This window comes from Haliotis rubra, unplaced genomic scaffold (genome assembly GCF_003918875.1).
Source record: "Haliotis rubra isolate DU_JTF1 unplaced genomic scaffold, ASM391887v1 Scf248, whole genome shotgun sequence".
NCBI lineage: Eukaryota > Metazoa > Mollusca > Gastropoda > Lepetellida > Haliotidae > Haliotis > Haliotis rubra.
The window spans coordinates 769,187-792,756 of NW_025766536.1; the positions used below are offsets into that span (position 1 = coordinate 769,187).

General features: G+C 43.5%; 2 protein-coding genes across 2 annotated transcripts; both read right to left on the reverse strand.

Annotated features, from left to right (window-relative positions):
- Window positions 1–708: 708 nt before the first annotated feature.
- LOC124279229 lies at window positions 709–20,821 on the reverse strand. Its single transcript, XM_046715041.1, has 2 exons — window positions 20,737–20,821; window positions 709–2,026 (listed from the first exon to the last, which is right to left on the reverse strand). The coding sequence occupies exon 2, from the start codon at window positions 2,014–2,016 to the stop codon at window positions 709–711; it is 1,308 nt and encodes a 435-aa protein (XP_046570997.1). The 5' UTR covers window positions 2,017–2,026; window positions 20,737–20,821.
- On the reverse strand, window positions 10,594–22,767 carry LOC124279214. The gene is made up of 2 exons (XM_046715017.1): window positions 22,715–22,767; window positions 10,594–12,461 (listed from the first exon to the last, which is right to left on the reverse strand). The coding sequence occupies exon 2, from the start codon at window positions 12,449–12,451 to the stop codon at window positions 11,144–11,146; it is 1,308 nt and encodes a 435-aa protein (XP_046570973.1). The 5' UTR covers window positions 12,452–12,461; window positions 22,715–22,767; the 3' UTR covers window positions 10,594–11,143.
- Window positions 22,768–23,570: the final 803 nt, after the last annotated feature.

Consider the following 23,570-nt stretch of genomic DNA (forward strand, 5'->3'; position numbering starts at 1 on the left):
TTACAATACCTAAGGCATCGTAAAGGAAAAACCCAATCACTTTGTAAATATGTTCCATGTTGGGAGTCCAAGTCAGTTTAGAACCAAACATATTTTTACTATTCGATGTTACCTAACAACGTGTTGGCAATCTTTCTAAAGAAAAGGTGACTATTGTGGCAAAATAATGATCGTCGATCCACCTGGCGCTTGTGATTGGTTCGTGACCAAGACTCACTCCCTCAAATGCTGTGGTAATCTCCATTCTCCCGGCGTTAAGGCGACCGCCTCCGTGGTGTAGTGGTAAGAGCATCCGCCCGGAGAGCGGAAGGTCGCGGGTTCGATCCCCGGCCGCGTCATTCCAAAAGACGTTAAAATATGGTACTTGTTGGTCCTTGCCTGGCGCTCGGCATTAATGGGTACAACAAGGACTGGTCGGCTCGGAGTCAGTATAATGTGTCTGAGTGGGGTATTCATGCTTCACTGCGGCATGGTATCTCAGTGGGCTAGCACTATAAAAACAGCTTCAGTCTGGGCTAGTACACGCAGCCGCACATACACATACTCACGCATGCACGTCGTCATATGTGCGAAATATTCTCAAGCACGACGTTAAAACCCAATTTCACCTCACCTCACCTCACCTCCCAGCGTTAAGATCAACTTGTGATTGTTTTCGAAGCTCTATAAAGGGCGCTATTGGTGCAGGAAATATGTTTTGTACTAAGTCTAATAGACAGCAGGTTGTAGACGCCCAGGCAGGTCTATCTTCTCGCCAAATCTCGGGAAGCCATATCGTTCGAGAACGATATTACCGTCGGACAACTCTCGCGGTGTCAGGGGGAAACGTGTTCCTGTTGACTTCCGGCTGATTGACGAGCCTCGTTGTGAGTCGACTTCAAATGCAGCCAGAGCTTTCGAGACATGTTTCTCTGGTATGTCTAATTTCTGGAACAAGGCTCTAACCATTCCTTCTTTTTCCTTCACAAGCTCTTCGTACTGAACGGCAAATATCGGGATCCCACTCTCTCGAAACTCCGTGTATCTCGCCATGAGGGCTGACGTCATTATCATCGAGTGTCCTATCATACACAATTTTACCGCCATATCCTCAAGGTCATGGTCATAGCGATCCACCCGCATAAACATCTTATACAGACTCTGTCGAAGTCCTGGAAAGAACCTCGCGAGTAAATCAGAATCTATCATCACCTTTGCTAACTTTGTGAGAAATTCCGACTGAGTAAACCCCTTGGCAGAGACGGCGTATGGCAAACTATCTCTGTATAGAAACAGGTGCTTGATTTCAGGAAACATCTCACATATGACCTTGACCTCTGCGAATGTGAATGAAGCGACCTTCATAATAATTCTTTGAGCTCCTGGCAGCGTCTTACACTGCAGTCTGATGACACTCTGCAGCAGCTTGAGAACTTCCTCTTCCGGGGAGGTTTCAAGTTTACTTAACGTTGTGACAGATATTAGGGCCTCTGGTTCCCCGAGGGTTATTGTTCCGGGGACCTTCTCAAACACCTGGCTGAGAAGAGTAGAGCCACAGCGTCCAGTGCTAGAGAGCCATATGACAGGGACCTGAGGGTCTCCCGTCTCGTCCGCCAGACGATGGAAGGCTTCCACAGGAATGGTGTACAATTTCTCAGCATTGGCAGCCTGGGCCCACTTCATGAAAGGATGTGTGTCAGAGCTGTAGATGTCTACATCTTTGTCCGTCTTTAAAAATATAGCCTCTGTGGAAGTGATATTATACAGAGATACTGATGGGTCCAAGAGGATTCGAGGATGGTCAAATCTTTCGTGTGTAGTCCAGAATTCATTTGTATTTGAAGGCGTCGCATGAGACACTTTCCTTTTCCAAAGCACGTGTTGCACGTGGACGGCACGTTCATAGCACGTGCTGGTAGCTGCACGTGCAGACTGTACCCCAGTAATTCTCCAAATAAGGCCCTGGAGAACTTTGTATATTGGTGTCAGAATCAGGAATATAATGGAAGCGAGGCTGGATGACAGGTCAGAGAACATCTTCTGGTTTCTGGGGAAGATAAAAATATGTGGAACATCTGTCTCTCTTATAATATACTCATGCCAATAATGGTTGTCACCCCCTTCAATGTTTCTAATTGGAGAGGGGGTGTGGGGTGGGGATGTGAGGTGTGTGTTGGGTTGGGGTGGGGAGGGGGTGACAACCATTATTGGCATGAGTATACATACTATAAAAAGCAGAATTATTGCATGAGTCGTTTTTTAAGTATTTGTTTAATTACAGGTGAATGATTGATTGATTAATTGATTGTTGTCTAACGCCTCACTCATCAATATTCCAGACAATCCAGTGATCAACAGCATGAGCATCTCTCTACGCAATTGAGATAGGAGAGCACGTTTCAACCAAGTCAGCGAGCCTGACCACTTGATCCCGTTGGTCGCCTTTTATGACAAATATGGGTTGCTGAAGACCAGTTCTAACCCGGATCTTCACGGGTCACAGGTGAATGAGCAAGTGCTGACGCCAAGTTTAACAGATTTCAGTATCACGGGGTGGATTTCTGCTCGACAGACTGCAAGTTTCTTGTGCCAGGTGCTTGAAGCGTTCGCTTGTCACGGCGACGACTCGAGTTTAATTCCCATATGGATACAATGTGTGAAGCCCATTTCTATTGTCCCCCGCCGTGATGTTGTGAAAAGCTAAGAGCTACATTAATCACTCACTGTATTCTCCTTGAATTATGCAGCTGAGAGTGTGTGTGTTTCCTTTTTTGAAAACATTATCCCTATTGATGTATTGATGATTTCAAATGTGGAATACAAACTATATAGTATTGCCTGTTTGAAAATATAGACTGAAACTATGAAGTTCATTATGCGGTTAACCCACAGGTAATAAGTACGTTACCACACTCTTTGACCTCTGAAAATGCTCATTATCTATAGAAATAGATCAGAAATAAATTGTAGTGCTTCAGTGCTTTTTAATTCACCCTCAGAAGATCAATAAATGCAGAAAAAGCGCCAGGGTGAGGGAAGTAGTAAGCACAATATGAATACCTCACTCGAACATGGACAGAAAAGGTTTTAAAACTTATCATTCGAACTCCCTTCTGCCCAGCCCCTCCTGTGGGAACAAAAGCTCAGAGTGAAGTCTACACCTTCCTCGGATTCTAAATCCCTCGTCTCTCGGAGCTCCATTTCAAGTTAAAAGATTCTGAAATCCACCGCGCGTGGGCGTCTAAGGCACCAGGCTCGGATCCAGCCCATTTCAGCCCACCTGTGACCGGGTGTAAAAACCTTGGAGTTATTTGTTTCTCTCAAATTATGTATTTTCAGACACCGCGCGTGGGCGAGCTGGCTAAGGCACCAGGCTTGTGATCCAGCGAGGTTGAGGTGTCGGGATCGAATCCCACCCATGTGACCGTTATTTGTAAAAACCTGTATTTTCAGACACCGCGCGTGTGTGCAGACTCTTTCAGTGTTGTCACAACCCCTAGTGTACAGTTGGAGTCAACTTTGTGTGCAGACTCTTTCAGTGTTGTCAAACCCCTAGAACCCACGAATCCGGTGGTATATGACCAGATGGTGGCCACATGAATACCGGTACGTGCAAACACCTAGTTGTGGGTACAGCAACGTGCAGTAAACTTGGACAAAGTACTGTGACTATGTGTCCCAGTCCACCCAGCTGTGAATGGGTACCTCGTTAGGATGAGAAAGCCACAACTCAGTGCGCCTACTTCCCAGGGAGTTGAGATTGATAATACGATGTGCCGTTGAGATTGACATCTAATGTAAAAAAAGTACCAGCGCCTTGAGCATGCACTAGTTGCCGGGATATGTGCGCTTTATAAATATCCTATATTAAAATTAATTATATAACCGCCTTTGCAATGGTGCTATTTCGGGCCCTCGTCCGACTGCTCGACTAAAAGTTTACTCGAATACAGGGTTACTCGAATACATGACACGTTTTTGTTTACTCTGATACAAGCTGCAGCTTCCAGATGAATATACAGTGATCCAAGTTACTGTTCTTGTATTGCAGGGAAGCCAGGAGATCAGAGATCACAGGCTCAGATGTGTCCCAGCATAGAGCGACTATTCATGCCTGTCCTGGGCTCTGTCACAATAACCTTGTGCACAGTACACGCCCAGTCACCCGTATCCCACCTCTGTCATGACGGCTTGTCAATAACTGACTATTGGAGAAAGAGGTAAATCGACCTCGTTGGTAGTATTCCCAACGTATACAGTCGCGGAATAAAAAACAGGTGTTGCACGTATGTTTTCACAACAGCCTGCTCTCATGTAAACTGAAATTTAGTCTCAGAAATAAAGTTATCTTTAAAATATTTTCAAAGCAAATCCAAACGGCATCCAGAACTATACGATGGGTATTGTTTTACGCCGCATATTCCAGCAGAATTCCAGCAATATTTACGGCAGGAGTTTCTCATATTGTACCCATGTGGGGAATAGAACCCCGGTCTTTGGCGTAACGAGCGAACGCCTTAACCACTAGGCTACCCCACCGCTCCTTTAATGTCTAGAGCTGAGGCAATCGAGTCTTGCCGAACCAATCCTAAAGGAAATCACAGTTAAAATCACCGAAACAGTGGACATCAAATTTAAATGTCTTCCGGCAGTGACCTATTGTCCACCGGTGATGAGTGAGTGAGTGATGACAACGACTACTACATCGTCATAGTGAAACACCGGGGATGACAACGACTACTACATCGTCATAGTGAACCATGGGGAATGACAACGTCTACTACATCGTCATAGTGAACTACCGGGGATGACAACGACTACTACATCGTCACAGTGAACCATCGGGGATGACAACGACTACTACATCGTCATAGTGAACCACAGGGGATGACAACGACTACTACATTGTCATAGTGAACAACAGGGGATGACAACGACTACTACATGCTCATAGTGAACTACCGGGGATGACAACGACTACTACATCGTCAAAGTGAACCATCGGGGATGACAACGACTACTACATCGTCATAGTGAACCATCGGGGATGACAACGACTACTACATCGTCATAGTGAACCACTGGGAATGACAACGACTACTACATCGTCATAGTGAACAACAGGGGATGACAACGACTACTACATCGTCATAGTGAACTACCGGGGATGACAACGACTACTACATCGTCATAGTGGACCACGAATGTTTACAACGACTACTACATCGTCATACTGAACCACAGGGGATGACAAAGACTATTTCATCGTCATAGTGAACAACAGGGGATGACAACGACTACTACATGGCCATAGTGAACTACCGGGGATGACAACGACTACTACATCGTCATAGTGAACAACAGGGGATGACAACGACTACTACATCGTCATAGTGAACCACAGGGGAAGACAACGACTACCACATGGTCATAGTGAACCACTGGGGATGACAACGACTACTACATCGTCATAGTGAACTACCGGGGATGACAACGACTACTACATCGTCATAGTGGACCACGAATGTTTACAACGACTACTACATCGTCATACTGAACCACAGGGGATGACAAAGACTACTTCATCGTCATAGTGAACAACAGGGGATGACAACGACTACTACATCGTTATAGTGAACCATGGGGAATAACAACGACTACTACATTATCATAGTGAACCACAGGGGATTACAACGACTACTACATGGTCATAGTGAACCACAGGGGATGACAACGACTACTACATCGTCATAGTGAACTACCGGGGATGACAACGACTACTACATGCTCATAGTGAACTACCGGGGATGACAACGACTACTACATCGTCAAACTGAACCATCGGGGATGACAACGACTACTACATGGTCATAGTGAACAACAGGGGATGACAACGACTACTACATGCTCATAGTGAACTACCGGGGATGACAACGACTACTACATCGTCAAAGTGAACCATCGGGGATGACAACGACTACTACATCGTCATAGTGAACTACCGGGAATGACAACGACTACTACATGGTCATAGTGAACTACCGGGGATGACAACGACTACTACATCGTCAAAGTGAACCATCGGGGATGACAACGACTACTACATCGTCATAGTGAACTACCGGGGATGGCAACGACTGCTACATGGTCATAGTGAACTACCGAGGATGACAACGTCTACTACATCGTCATAGTGAACCACAGGGGATGACAACGACTACTACATTGTAATAGTGAACCACCGGGAATGACAACGACTACTACATCCTCATAGTGAACCACTGGGGATGACAACGACTACTACATCGTCATAGTGAACTACCGGGGATGACAACGACTACTACATGGTCATAGTGAAACACCGGGGATGACAACGACTACTACATCGTCATAGTGAACCACAGGGGATGACAACGACTACTACATCGTCATAGTGAACAACAGGGGATGACAACGACTACTACATCGTCATAGTGAACTACCGGGGATGACAACGACTACTACATCGTCATAGTGACCCAACGGAATGACAACGACTACTACATGGTCATAGTGAACAACAGGGGACGACAACGACTACTACATCGTCATAGTGAACCACCGGGGATGACAACGACTACTACATGGCCATAGTGAACTACCGGGGATGACAACGACTACTACATCGTCATACTGAACCACAGGGGATGACAACGACTACTACATCGTCATAGTGAACCACCGGGGATGACAACGACTACTACATCGTCATAGTGAACTATCGGTGATGACAACGACTACTACATGGCCATAGTGAAACACCGGGGATGACAACGACTACTCCATGGTCATAGTGAACCACGAATGTTGACAACGACTACTACATGGTCATAGTGAACCACCGGGAATGAGAACGACTACTACAACGTCATAGTGAACTACCGGGGATGACAACGACTACTACATCGTTATAGTGAACTACCGAGGATGACAACGACTACTACATGGCCATAGTGAAACACCGGGGATGACAACGACTACTACATGGTCATAGTGAAACACGAATGTTGACAACGACTACTACATGGTCATAGTGAACCACAGGGGATGACAACGACTACTACATGGTCATAGTGAACCACCGGGGATGACAACGACTACTACAACGTCATAGTGAACTACCGGGAATGACAACGACTACTACATCGTCATAGTGAAACACCGGGGATGACAACGACTACTACATCGTCATAGTGAACCACGAATGTTGACAACGACTACTACATGGTCATAGTGAACCACGAATGTTGACAACGACTACTACATCGTCATAGTGAACCACAGGGGATGGCAACGACTACTACATGGTCATAGTGAACTACCGAGGATGACAACGACTACTACATCGTCATAGTGAACAACAGGGGATGACAACGACTACTACATCGTCATAGTGAACTACTGGGGATGACAACGACTACTACATCGTCATAGTGAACTACCGGGGATGACAACGACTACTACATGGCCATAGTGAAACACCGGGGATGACAACGACTACTACATCGTCATAGTGAACCACGAATGTTGACAACGACTACTACATCGTCATTGTGAACCACAGGGGATGACAACGACTACTACATCGTCATAGTGAACCACCGGGGATGACAACGACTACTACAACGTCATAGTGAACTACCGGGGATGACAACGACTACTACATCGTCATAGTGAAACACAGGGGATGACAACGACTGCTACATGGTCATAGTGAACCACAGGGGATGACAACGACTACTACATCGTCATAGTGAACCATCGGGGATGACAACGACTGCTACATTGTCATAGTGAACCACAGGGGATGACAACGACTACTACATTGTCATAGTGAACAACAGCGGATGACAACGGCTACTACATCGTCATAGTGAACCATCGGGGATGACAACGACTACTACAACGTCGTAGTGAACTACCGGGGATGACAACGACTACTACATGGCCATAGTGAAACACCGGGGATGACAACGACTACTACATGGTCATAGTGAACCACGAATGTTGACAACGACTACTACATGGTCATAGTGAACCACAGGGGATGACAACGACTACTACATGGTCATAGTGAACCACCGGGGATGACAACGACTACTACAACGTCATAGTGAACTACCGGGGATGACAACGACTACTACATTGTCATAGTGAACAGCAGGGGATGACAACGGCTACTACATGGCCATAGTGAAACACCGGGATGACAACGACTACTACATGGTCATAGTGAACCACGAATGTTGACAACGACTACTACATGGTCATAGTGAACCACGAATGTTGACAACGACTACTACATCGTCATAGTGAACCACAGGGGATGACAACGACTACTACATTGCCATAGTGAAACACCGGGGATGACTACGACTACTACATGGTCATAGTGAACCACGAATGTTGACAACGACTACTACATCGTCATAGTGAACCACGAATGTTGACAACGACTACTACGTTGTCATAGTGAACTACCGGGGATGACAACGACTACTACATGGCCATAATGTAACACCGGGGATGACAACGACTACTACATGGTCATAGTGAACCATGAATGTTGACAACGACTACTACATGGTCATAGTGAACCACGAATGTTGACAACGACTACTACGTCGTCATAGTGAACCACGGGGGATGACAACGACTACTACATTGTCATAGTGAACAACAGGGGATGACAACGGCTACTACATCGTCATAGTGAACCACGAGATGTTGACAACGACTACTACATCGTCATAGTGAACCTCAGGGGATGACAACGACTACTACATGCTCATAGTGAACTACCGGGGATGACAACGACTACTACATGGTCATAGTGAACCACGAATGTTGACAACGACTACTACATGGTCATAGTGAACCACGAATGTTGACAACGACTACTACATGGTCATAGTGAACCACGAATGTTGACAACGACTACTACATCGTCATAGTGAACAACAGGGGATGACAACGGCTACTACATCGTCATAGTGAAACACCGGGGATGACAACGACTACTACATCGTCATAGTGAACTACCGGGGATGGCAACGACTACTACATGGTCATAGTGAACTACCGAGGATGACAACGACTACTACATCGTCATACTGAACAACAGGGGATGACAACGACTACTACATCGTCATAGTGAACTACTGGGGATGACAACGACTACTACATCGTCATAGTGAACTACCGGGGATGACAACGACTACTACATGGCCATAGTGAAACACCGGGGATGACAACGACTACTACATCGTCATAGTGGACGACGAATGTTGACAACGACTACTACATGGTCATAGTGAACCACAGGGGATGACAACGACTACTACATCGTCATAGTGAACCACCGGGGATGACAACGACTACTACAACGTCATAGTGAACTACCGGGGATGACAACGACTACTACATCGTCATAGTGAAACACCGGGGATGACAACGACTACTACATCGTCATAGTGAAACACGAATGTTGACAACTACTACTACATCGTCATAGTGAACCATCGGGGATGACAACGACTACTACATGGTCATAGTGAACCACAGGGGATGACAACGACTACTACATCGTCATAGTGAACAACAGGGGATGACAACGACTACTACATGGTCATAGTGAACAACAGGGGATGAACTACTACAGGTGAGCCATGGATGACGACTACTACATCGTCATAGTGAACAACAGGGGATGACAACGACTAGTACATCGTCACAGGGGGATGACAACGACTACTACATCGTCATAGTGAACCACAGGGGATGACAACGACTACTACATGGTCATAGTGAACCACGGGGATGACAACGACTACTACATTGTCATAGTGAACCACCGGGGATGACAACGACTACTACATCGTCATAGTGAACCCCTTGACTCAAAGCACTATATGACGGGCGCCACGGTGTGGAAAGATTGATTTCAAACTAAATGGCTTTCAACTCCTCAAACAATGTAAAAATAACAATAAACTTTTTTATAGTGTCAATTCCAAAATCAACTACAGGAACTTGCGAAAGTAGGTCCACCAGTAGGGACACCAGAAGTAGGCTACACACATTGTACCCATGCGGAGAATGGTGATCACGGGGGATGGCGCCACGAAACCCGTGCCTTCTGAAAGGCCCCTTACGTTGCTGGGTTCCCAGGTCCAAATGGTCCACATCGAGAGGAGGTTCAAGCTATAAGTTATGAGTTTAACAGCCGATGTTTTACAAATGGGTATCTGAAATTTTACTCGCTGTATTTAATACTTTATGATTTCAGTGAAAATCCGGGTTAGAATTGGTCTTCAGCAACTCATGCTTGTCACATGTCATCGTATCCCAATAGCGTGAGAGATGCTCGTGATGTTGATCACTGGATTGTCTGGTCCAGATTTGATTATTTACACACCGCCGTCGAATAGCTGGAATATTGCTGAATGCGACGTTAAACAACAATCAACCAATCAATCAATTAATCACTAATATTTTATATATTTTGGATATGTTTTAACAGCCCGACTCCCATGCCAGGAGTGGACACTCAACACTTAAAGACACAAGTCGACATAATGTTTCACCTTTTATGTGTATCACTTCTAAATGCCCTTCAAAGACTTTAAAATGCTTTGAATAAAGGTTCTTCTAAAGAGAGTGAGTATTGTATTATCAAGGTAGAATGGTCTTCAGAAAAACAATCGTTCCCATTCCGACAGTCGACATTAAAAACTAAAATACTTTGAATATAGGTTCTATAAAAGAAAGATCGAGTATTGTATTATCAAGATATTACAATACCTAAGGTGTCGTAAAGGAAAAATACAATCACTTTGTAAATATGTTCCATGTTGGGAGTCCAAGTCAGTTTAGAACCAAACATATTTATACTATTCAATGTTACCTGGCAGCGTGTTGGCAATATTTCTAAAGAAAAGGTGACTATTGTGGCAAAATAATCATCGTCGATCCACCTGGGGCTTGTGATTGGTTCGTGACCAAAACTCACTCCCTCAAATGCTGTGATATTCTCTATCCTCCCAGCGTTAAGATCAACTTGTGAGTGTTTTCGAAAGCTCTATAAAAGGCGCTATTGGTGCAGGAAATATCTTTTGTACTAAGTCTAATAGACAGCAGGTTGTAGACGCCCAGGTAAGTCTATCTTCTCGCCAAATCTCGGGAAGCCATATCGTTCGAGAACGATATTACCGTCGGACAACTCTCGCGGTGTCAGGGGGAAACGTGTTCCTGTAGACTTCCGGCTGATTGACGAGCCTCGTTGTGAGTCGACTTCAAATGCAGCCAAAGCTTTCAAGACATGTTTCTCTGGTACGTTTAATTTCTGGAACAAGGCTCTAACCATTCCTTCCTTCTCCTTAACAAGCTCTTCGTACTGAACGGCAAATATCGGGATCCCACTCTTCCTAAACTCTGTGTATCTCGTCATGAGGGCTGACGTCATTATCATCGTGTGTCCTATCATACACAATTTTACCGCCATATCCTCAAGGTCATGGTCATAGCGATCCACCCGTGAAAACATCTTGTACAGACTCTGTCGAAGTCCTGGAAAGAACCTCGCGAGTAAATCAGAATCTATCACCACCTTTGCTAACTTTGTGAGAAATTCCGACTGAGTTAACCCCTTGGCAGAGACAGCGTATGGCAAACTATCTCTGTATAGAAACAGGTGCTTGATTTCAGGAAACATCTCACATATGACCTTGACCTCTGCGAATGTGAATGAAGCGACCTTCATAATAATTCTTTGAGCTCCTGGCAGCGTCTTACACTGCAGTCTGATGACACTCTGCAGCAGCTTGAGAACTTCCTCTTCCGGGCAGGTTTCAAGTTTACTTAACGTTGTGACAGATATTAGAGCCTCTGGTTCTCCGATGGCTATTGTTCCGGGGACCTTCTCAAATACCTGGCTGAGAAGAGTAGAGCCACAGCGTCCAGTGCTAGAGAGCCATATGACAGGGACCTGAGGGTCTCCCGTCTCGTCCGCCAGCCGATGGAAGGCTTCCACAGGAATGGTGTATACCTTCTCAGCATTGACAGCCTGGGCCCACTTCATGAAAGGATGGGTGTCAGAGCTGTAGATGTCTACATCTTTGTCCGTCTTTAAAAATATAGCTTCTGTGGAAGTGATATTATACAGAGATACTGATGGGTCCAAGAGGATTCGAGGATGGTCAAATCTTTCGTGTGTAGTCCAGAATTCATTTGTATTTGAAGACGTCGCATGAGACACTTTCCTTTTCCAAAGCACGTGTTGCACGTGGACGGCACGTCCATAGCACGTGCTGGTAGCTGCACATGCAGACTGTACCCCAGTAATTCTCCAAATAAGGCCGTGGAGAACTTTGTATATTGGTGTCAGAATCAGGAATATGATGGAAACCAGACTGGACGACAGGTCAGAGAACATCTTCTGGTTTCTGGGGAAGACAAAAATATGTGAAGTTTTACATTCAGTCTGTACACTAAAAGGCAAGGTTTATATGGAACCCAAACACCTGTCTCTCTTATAATACATACTATAAAAATGTCTAATCACAGGTGAATGATTGATTGTTTACCTCCACACTCAGCAATATTCAAGCTTTCTGACGGCGGTCTGTAAATAATCGAGTCTGGTCCAGACAATACAGTGATCAACAACATGTGCATCTCTCTACGCTTTTGGGATGCGATAATGATATCATATATCAACCATATCGGCGAGCCTGCCCAACCGATCCCGTTACTCGCCTCTTACGACAAGCTTGGGTTGCTGAAGACCAGTTCTAACCCGGATCTTCACGGGAGACAAGCATGGGTTGCTGCAGACCAGTTCCAACCCGGATCTTCAAGGGGGACAAGCTTGGGCTGCTGAAGACCAGTTCTAACCCGGATCTTCACGGGTAGAGACAAGCATGGGTTGCTGCAGACCAGTTCTTACCCGGATCTTCACGAGTAGAGACAAGCATGGGCTGCTGCAGACCAGTTCCAACCCGGATCTTCACGGGTAGAGACAAGCATGGGTTGCTGCAGACCAGTTCTAACCCGGATCTTCATGGGGAGACAAGCATGGGTTGCTGCTGAGGTGGTTTTCTGCTCGAAAGACTGCAAGTATCCTGTACGCTATATCCTGTACGCTATATCCTTTATTCTCAAGGAGATGATGGGGTAGCCTAGTGGTTAAAGCGTTTGCTCGTCACGCCGAAGACTCGGGTGTAATTCCGCCATGATATTGTGAAAACCAAAAAGCTGCATTACAAGATACTCACTTTATTCTCGTTGAACTATGCAGCTTAGAGTGTGAGCTTCTGTGAAAACATTCCTAATGCTTATTTCAAATGTGGAAAACAAACTATATAGTCTTACCTGTTTAAAAACATAGACTGTTAATATATAAAAACTGAATTATGCGATTAATCCGCGGGTGCTGAGGAGGGCTAATATGTAGTGTAAATCATGAAATTAATGCGTCACGAATTTTTATTGCGAGTGCGAGGGTCTAGTCTAAAATGCGTCACGAAATTAATGCGAGCTCAGGAATCTGTGTTGATGATAAAATGTGACACCCTGAATCTTTGGTGTTGTTCTTTTTCTTTTCACACTTGTTATTTACCAAATAACCTGAATTGAGCTTGTCCAGCAATGAATGGAAGTGAGCTGACGATGTTTTGATTACCATGCCATGTTTGATCACGTGATTGCTTGCTACTACATGTTTAAACGTAATCCGACTAGAAAGACACAAGTCATCTACCAAGGTACAACAAACACGTGGCTGGAGAATGTCCGGTCTGGCTGATGTGCTTGAGTGACTTTAAACAATGACCAGTGATTGTAACCAGTGATAATTACATGTGGCTTGAGATACCTGTAATGAGGAAGTGCCCTGTACTTTTTCTGTCTGTTATTACTAGTACTCGGAGTAGCTTCTGAGGATTATAAGAAAATGTACCTGTCACTTTTTCTTTTCATAATGATTAAAACAACCTTAACCTGTGAAGATCCGGATTAGAATTGGTCTTCAGCAACACGTGCTTGTCGTAAGAGGCGACTAACGGGATCGGGTGGTCAGGCTCGCTGACATAGTTGACACGTGTCATCATATCCTAATTGGGTTGATAGATGCTCCTGGTGTTGATCACTGGATTGTCTGGTCCAGACTACCACGACGCCCCCGATATCTCGAGCTTGTTGTCAGTCAGGCAGATATACTTCACTATCAGCGACAGTAACATCACTGACTGAGACGGTAGGATCAGCCAACCAAACGTTTGGTTTGATAAACATCACAATGAGTGTCATGTCATGACAGCATGTCCATGATTACTTCAATGTATGACCCATGGTTACTTCAAGGTATCGTCCATGGTTACTTCAAGGTATGATCCATGGTTACTTCAAGGAATGATCCATGATTACTTCAAGGTACTTCAAGGTATGATCCATGGTTACTTCAAGGCATGATCCATGGTTACTTCAAGGTATGATCCATGGTTACTTCAAGGTATGATCCATGGTTACTTCAAGGTATGATCCATGGTTACTTCAAGGTATGATCCATGGTTACTTCAAGGTATGATCCATGGTTACTTCAAGGTATGATCCATGGTTACTTCAAGGTATCGTCCATGGTTACTTCAAGGTATGATCCATGGTTACTTCAAGGTATGATCCATGGTTACTTCAAGGTATGATCCATGGTTACTTCAAATGGTTATGATCCATGGTTACTTCAAGGTATGATCCATGATTACTTCAAGGTATGATCCATGTTACTTCAAGGTATGATCCATGATTACTTCAAGGTATGATCCATGGTTACTTCCATGGTTATGATCCATGGTTACTTCAAGGTATGATCCATGGTTACTTCAAGGTATGATCCATGGTTACTTCAAAGGTATGATCCATGATTACTTATGATCCATGATTACTTCAAGGTATGATCCATGATTACTTCAAGGTATGATCCATGATTACCCATGATTACTTCAAGGTATGATCCATGGTTACTTCTGATCCAAGGTATGATCCATGGTTACTTCAAGGTATGATCCATGGTTACTTCAAGGTATGATCCATGGTTACTTCAAGGTATGATCCATGGTTACTTCAAGGTATGATCCATGGTTACTTCAAGGTATGATCCATGGTTACTTCAAGGTATGATCCATGGTTACTTCAAGGTATGATCCATGGTTACTTCAAGGTATGATCCATGGTTACTTCAAGGTATGATCCATGGTTACTTCAAGGTATGATCCATGATCCATGGTTACTTCCAAGGTATGATCCATGGTTACTTCAAGGTATGATCCATGGTTACTTCAAGGTATGATCCATGGTTACTTCAAGGTATGATCCATGGTTACTTCAAGGATTACTTCAAGGAATGATCCATGATTACTTCAAGGAATGATGACCCATGATTACTTCCAAGGTATGATCATGGTTACTTCAAGGTATGATCCATGATTACTTCAAGGTATGATCCATGGTTACTTCAAGGTATGATCCATGGTTACTTCAAGGAATGATCCATGGTTACTTCAAGGTATGATCCATGATTACTTCAAGGTATGATCCATGGTTACTTCAAGGTATGATCCATGATTACTTCAAGGTATGATCCATGGTTACTTCAAGGTATGATCCATGGTTACTTCAAGGTATGATCCATGATTACTTCAAGGTATGATCCATGGTTGACTTGATTACTTCAAGGTATGATCCATGGTTACTTCAAAGACTTCCAACTTCATGATCCATGATTACTTCAAGGTATGATCCATGATTACTTCAAGGTATGATCCATGGTTACTTCAAGGTATGATCCATGGTTACTTCAAGGTATGATCCATGATTACTTCAAGGTATGATCCATGATTACTTACTTCTTCAAAGGTATGATCCATGATTACTTCAAGGTATGATCCATGGTTACTTCTTATGATCCATGGTTACTTCAAAGGCATGATCCATGATTACTTCAAGGTATGATCCATGATTACTTCAAGGTATGATCCATGATTACTTCAAGGTATGATCCATATGATCCATGGTATGATCCATGATTACTTCAAGGTATGATCCATGGTTACTTCAAGGTATGATCCATGATTACTTCAAGGTATGATCCATGGTTACTTCAAGGTATGATCCATGATTACTTCAAGGTATGATCCATGACTTCATGGTTACTTTACTTCAAGGTATGATCCATGGTTACTTCAAGGTATGATCCATGGTTACTTCAAGGTATGATCCATGGTTACTTCAAGGTATGACCCATGGTTACTTCAAGGTATGATCCATGGTTACTTCAAGGTATGATCCATGGTTACTTCAAGGTATGATCCATGGTTACTTCAAGGCATGATCCATGGTTACTTCAAGGTATGACCCATGGTTACTTCATGGTTACTTCAAGGTATGATCCATGGTTACTTCAAGGTTATCCAAGGTATGACCCATGGTTACTTCAAGGTATGATCCATGGTTACTTCAAGGTATGATCCATGGTTACTTCAAGGTATGATCCATGGTTACTTCAAGGTATGATCCATTGTTACTTCAAGGTGTGATCATGGTTGCTCGATGTCCGCACATGACTTCTGTCATATCAACATATCCGAATTTGTAAACTTTATTGTATAAATTATCTAAACAAGCGGTTAACCTGGACAAAGTCCACACAGTGGCGTACTCGCTGAAAACCAATAAGCAGGTCCATTTGCATGTGAGAAAACTTGAAAAAATAAATCCCATGAAGTGCAAAGATTACCTATTTATTTCGCAATATGTTATTTTGGGATTACAAAACTAAAATATTTTCAAGTGAAGTTGTATATATTTTTGCAATATCATTGTCTGGCAACTCTCGAAGTCAGCTTGGAAATGTACGTTACCACACTCTCTGACCTCTGAAAATGTTCATTATCTATAGAAATAGATCAGAAATAAATTGTAGTGGTTCAGTGGTTTTAATTCACTCACAGAAAATCAATAAATGCAGAAAAAGCGCAAGGATCAGGGCAGTAGTCGGCACAATATGAATACCTCACTCGAACTTGGACAGACATTTTTTTAAAACTGATCATTCAAACGCCAAGGTTTAAAAACGAAAAAGTCTCAATACTTAAACACTTTTCGTGACCATCCGAGTATGGTGTTTGTTCCTATTTCGGATCAAATTAGACACTGTGGTAAAACAATGTCTCATATAAATTAATAGTGTAAGTCATAACAGAGACCATCTATTATATGGTCTCTGGTCATAATAAATGCAACGTATGTTTCGTAAATGCCAATGCTCTATCGATTTGTGGTCTCTTACATGAGATGAATGGTGTGTACCGTGACTAAAACACTTTTTTGCATTAGTGATAATGTAGACAGCATAATTTACCTATGGATAGAGGCTGTTCGGTTGAAATTGTCTTTTCATTTACACGAAAATACCTACAGACAAAGGAAAGAACAAGTATGAAAAAGTCCGTTTGGCTCAAAAGCGGACCGATGAATTGCAATCTAACTCGAAAACTAATAAACATGAAATACTCAATGAAACGCTGATCATAATCAAAACATCATACTCACTCTGTGAGGTTTTTGCAGAATTTTTGTCCTAAAAATAATAAAGTTGTTTAACAAACTATCATGAAATATTGACATAGTTCACTATTTGTTACGAGGGAGGAGTGCAGAGAAAGGGACAGCCAGGTGTTCGAGAAGCATGGAGACGGCACAGCACAGGTTAATGAATCAATAATCTTTTGCATGGGCACAGACAAAGTTATTTATTCATTAACCTGTGCTGTGCCGTCTCCATCCGTTCTCGAACACCTGGCTGTCCCTTTCTCTACACTCCTCCCTCGTAACAAATAGTGAACTGTGTCCATATTTTAAAGATAGTTTGTTAAACAACTTTGTGATTGTTAGGACAAAAAATCTGCAAACACCTCACAGAGTGGGTATGATGTTTTGATTATGATCAGCGTTTCATTGAGTATTTCATGTTTATTAGTTTTCGAGTTAGATTGCAATTCATCGGTCCGCTTTTGAGCCAAACGGACTATTTATAAACAAGTATTCTATTTAATAACCCATCAATAAATTGCATCAGATAATGATTCACTTGACAGTCTAACACACACATGGGGGGATACATAAAACAAATAGAAATACAAGAGACATCGTTCCTAGTTTGTGAGCTCCACAACTTAATCTGTTATAAAACGTACATTTCAAATCAAGTTGCCTTCCCCTGTTACTTTGTTTTCGCCTAGTAAATACTACGGTGGTGGAATTGGGTTTAACGTTGTGCTTGAGAATATTTCGCTCATATGATGACGTGCATGCGTGTGTATGTGTAAGTGCGGCTGCTTGTACTAGCCCAGACTGAAGCTGGTTTTATAGCGCTAGCCCACTGAGATACCATGCCGCAGTGAAGCATGAATACCCCACTCAGACACAGTATACTGACTCCGAGTCGACCAGTCCTTGTTGTACCCGTTAATGCCGAGCGCCAGGCAGGGACCAACAAGTATCATATTTTAACGTCTTTTGGTATGATGCGGTCGGGGATCGAACCCGCGACCTTCCGCACTCCGGGCGGACGCTCTAACCACTACAGCACGGAGGCGGTCAAATACTACGGTATCAGTGAGGGGGCAACATAGGCTTTAAACCAGTTTAAAACGATAAAACAATGAGTACAACAAAGCGTTTTGCCAAATACACGGGGGCTTTAAGGGGGTAACGGACATACCACTTGTAATTTTCAAACTTCTCTGCAACCAGGTTTAGGTCTCAACGACTCAGTTTGAACGTACGCTGTGACTTGCCACATGGTACTGGTTCATGAACCTTGCACAAAACCTGTGTGCAACACTTTCTTTCGTTAGTGTCGTCCAAACTGGTAACGTACATTTCGGTCACGTAAAAAGCTTTATTTCAGAATGACTATTGTACTTGTGAAGCTAAATGTTTTGGTACAAGTTGCATAGATCAAAACCTTTATTTACCACACACAACATCATCCAAAATTACTTTATGTTTTTACATATGACGGGGCGGTGGGGTAGCCTAGTGGTTAAAGCGTTGGCTCGTCACGCCGAGGATCCGGGTTCGATTCCCCACATGGGCACAATGTGTTAAGCCCATTTCTGGTGTCCCCCGCCGTGATATTGCTGGAATATTGCTAAAAGCGGCGTAAAACTAAACTCAGTCAGTTTACATATGACAGTGAGACATCATTTGGACCTGCGCATTGAGTTTCAGTGACTATGGACAAAGCAATGCGCAGTAGCGCTGAAGGCGTCGTTGTCGGCCCTACTACAGATGTGTACCCCAGGTACGTTTCTGTATACAGAAATGTACCCTAGCCAAAATCAGAATACAGAAATGTACCCTTGGACGATTCCATTCTGTATTGTGGAGTTTTCTTCATCGGAACGGTCATACTGTTGTATTAGATGCATTTGATATCGTTATATAAGAGCGTACACAGTAATGAATATGTCACGGTGCACAAGGTACACCACTCGCAATCAGCTGAACGGGAACAACTAAATTTACATACGGTTTCGGTTTTTGGTTGCGGAATATGGACTCGTCCGTCGTTTAGGGTACCGGGTACGTTTCTGTAGTTTGTCTTTGTCTAGGGTACATGTCTGTATACAGAAACGCACCTGGGGTGCATATCTGTAGTACCTGTGCCGACAACGACCCCTTTAGTCTGTCGTACAGACCCTGAAGCAAATATATCCAAGGAAGCCCACACAAGTCTAGAAAAAGTGGCAAGTCTAGATTTCCTCAGCTTCTGAAAATGAAGAAAGTCTCAGGGCTCCTTTTCATTATATTTTATTTTTTTTCTACTATGAACTTTTTTTTCAGTAAAATATGTTCATTTCAGAGACTAGTTGTTAGTCTACGACGCCTTCAACCGCAGTAGCAGTTTGATCCCGTAACCAGTCGAGCAAAACGTCTCCCAACAGAGCAAAGCCTGACAGTAACTAGCCTAGTAGTCTCGCGGTCACTAAGCGATAAGATCTTCCCTTCTGCCCAGCCCTGACTGTGGGAACAAAACGGGTTCTGAATCCCTCATCTCTCTCCTTTCCAATTCAAAATAATATTTGTTTCCCTCAAATTATGTATTTTCAGACACAGGGCGTTAGTCTAGCTGAAGGGGTCGTTGTGGGCACAGGTACTACAGATACGTACCCCAGGTACCTTTCTGTGTACAGATATGTACCCTAAACAAAGTCAAAATACAGAAACGTACCCGGTACCCTAAAAGGCGGACTAGTCCATATTCCGCAATCCAAAAGCGCAACCGTATATAGTTGTTTCCGTTCAACTGAAACCAAGTGATATTCATATGCATCGTGAAATATCCGTTACTGTGTATTCTCATTACTTACATAACGCAATCAAATGTATCTAATACAACAGTATGACAGTTCCGGTCAAGAATACGACATAATGGGAATGGAATCGTCCTAGGGTACTTTTCTGTATTCTCATTATGGCCAAGGTACGTTTCTGTATACAGAAACGTACCTGGGGTACATATCTGAAGTACCCGTGCCGACAACGACCCCTTCAGCGTTAGTCTATATAACCGCCATTGCGATGGTGCTATTTCGGCCCCTCGTCCGACTAGTCGGGTCAAAGTTTACTCGAATACATGACACGTTTTTGTTTACTCACCAAATTTGACGAAGCACTCTGATACAAGCTGCAGCTTCCAGATGAATACACAGTGATCCAGTGTTACTGTTGTATTGCAGCGGAGCCAAGGTTCAGAGGTCACAAGACCAGCTGTATCCCAGAATAGAGCGACTATTCATGCCTCGCCTGGCCTCTTTCACAATAACCTTGTGCACAGTAAACGCCCAGTCAGCTGTATCTCAGCTCTGTCAAAGCGGCTAGTGAATAACTGATTGTGTGATAAATAGGTAAACGACGTTGACAGTAGTCCTGGGGATATATACTGTCGTTGAAGTGGTACGTCTCAGACTAGTCTTGCTCGGACTAGCTTAAGACTGTACTGAGTGTACCTATTAGTGGTGGTCCGATTAATTGAAATAATCGAAGATTGGTCGCAGTGACTAAACGACCAAGCAATCGATCATGTTTTCTCATAATCGAATACAAACAATTCTGGAACACCTTTTGCATCAACAATTTTTTTCACTAGGTTGGTTTTGTCTGTTACATTTCTTAAGCACTACAAGCTCAGTCCAAGTCATGATTAAATTTATCTTAAAGACTCAAAGAGATTAATGTTCCTAACATACTAGTCATCCTTTAAAGATGTGAAATTTGTGGAAAAACACAACCAAAGAACTACAAAAAATTTCTTTATGTTTTTGTGCAAACAGGGAAATTTCATAAATGACGCTAACCAATTATTTTCGATGATTGATCGGTTGTAATGAACCAATCATCGATTATGAGATTTTAACCAATTCCCAGCACTAGTACCTATCCATGGTTACTTCAAGGGATGATCCACGATATTACGTAGAGGGTAATGTCCGAGTAACTCTCCATTCCTTAAAAATAATGGAGCCGAGGCCCCGTGACAAATGTAATTTAATTCAAGGGATTAATATGAACATATATATCCACGGTTACTTTAAGGTATGATCCATAATTACTTCAAGGGATGGCTTCATACATAGTGCTAAGCTCACCAGACACCAGCAGTTGCGTCATACATTCTACCCATGTGGAGAATAGAACCCGGGTCTTCGGCGTAACGAGCGAACGTCTTAACCACTAGGCTACCCCACCGTCCCTTTTATGTCTAGGGCTGGGGCAATCGAGTCTTGCAAAACGAACCCGAAGAAGGAATCCGACTTAATCCCATAGTCCGTTTGGCTCAAAAGCGGACCGATGAATTGCAATCTAACTCGAAAACTAATAAACATATAATACTCAATGAAACGCTGATCATAATCAAAACATCAGACCAACTCTGTGGTTTGTTTGCAGAATTTATGTCCTAAAATTAAAAAAGTTGTTTAACAAACTATCATTAAAATATTGACACAGTTCACTATTTGTTACGAGGGAGGAATGCAGAGAAAGGGACAGCCAATATCTGCCACGAAGGGCACGACATATTTGCAATGCTAATGAAGGGACACGTATGTCACAAACTCACCAAAATACAGTCACTTCCAAAATTAACCGCAGGAACTTCGAGCCAAAATCTCACATACAAAACTATGCTTAGAGTATTGCAAAGGGACCCTTACGCATTTAAAACATGTGCATCCACCAATGGTTTACACGGTAGGCACAAAATATTTGCATCCTTGATGCACGGACATGGGTTTCAGTTGGAAGACGTAAATTCCTGTCCATAGGTGCTGACGAAACATTGCCATGAACTGATTGTGGTGTGACACGTGCAATGGCGGTCCAGTTTAAGTCTGAGCTTGATCTGACGAAGTGTATCGTGGGGTAGGAAATCTTTCAGGCCTACAAGCCACGGTTACTGCGGGATACGACCAGGGTGAAATTGTACACAGCAATCTTAGCGTTAAGGTGACCGTAACTCCCATACCTTAACATAGACTTAGCGTAGTCTAAGGTCTTTTGTCATGAGCATCAGTCTACGCATTTGGGAAACGATCACATGCACCTACTGGAAAACAAGGATAAGTTGAGCACCGACCTGACAATTGACCTGTATTAGCATGTATGATTGCCGCACACTGGCGCTTGCCATTGTGAGCGAAGGGGCCCCAGGTTGTCCGCGATCAAGTGTAGCGCTACACCGACCACGTGAGAGTCTTATGAGCAAGGCGTGTGCAGGAATCAATTTCATTGCCATGTACTGCACGTGCACTAGCCTATATCTGTTCTACCTTTCACAAACCAAATGGGTTTGCTCATTCCCATGCACCGCCTACTTCTCGTAAACCCGTTCTCTGCGCCGGTCCAACTTATCCTTGTTTGCCAGTACATACCAAGTAAACGACCCAGACTATGTGACTATCGGGGTCGAGTGGTCAGGCTCGCTGACTTGGTTGATGCATGTAATCGTTTCCAAAATGCGTAGATTGATGCCATGGAGGTCACTGGGTTGTCTGATCCACACGCCATATACTGAGTGCTGCGCTCAGTGAGCCTTACCTTCACAAAACCTCGTCAGTGAACATGTGACAATCGCCTGCTCGTAGCGCTGGCTATAGAATGACTGACTGACTGACTGAGTTTGGTTTTACGCCGCTTTTAGCAATATTCCAGCAACATCACGGCTGGGGACACCAGAAATGGGCTTCACACATTGTCCCCATGTGGGGATTCGAACCCGGGTCTTCGGCGTGACGAGCCAACGCTTTAACCACTAGGCTACCCCACCGCCCCGCTATAGAATGAAATGACGAAGATGAAATATCCATAAAACCAGATATATCATGAGATCTCATACATCTAGTTTTCATATGTAATTAAGTACACAGCTGCATGCGATGAGCTTTGACAGAGAAGCGTATTACCGTTTTCCGTTCTATAAACGACCGTCCATT

Coding starts and splice junctions, on each gene's coding strand:
- LOC124279229 (XM_046715041.1), bottom strand. CDS start 2,016: ATGTTCTCTGACCTGTCATCCAGCCTCGCTTCCATTATATTCCTGATT.
- LOC124279214 (XM_046715017.1), bottom strand. CDS start 12,451: ATGTTCTCTGACCTGTCGTCCAGTCTGGTTTCCATCATATTCCTGATT.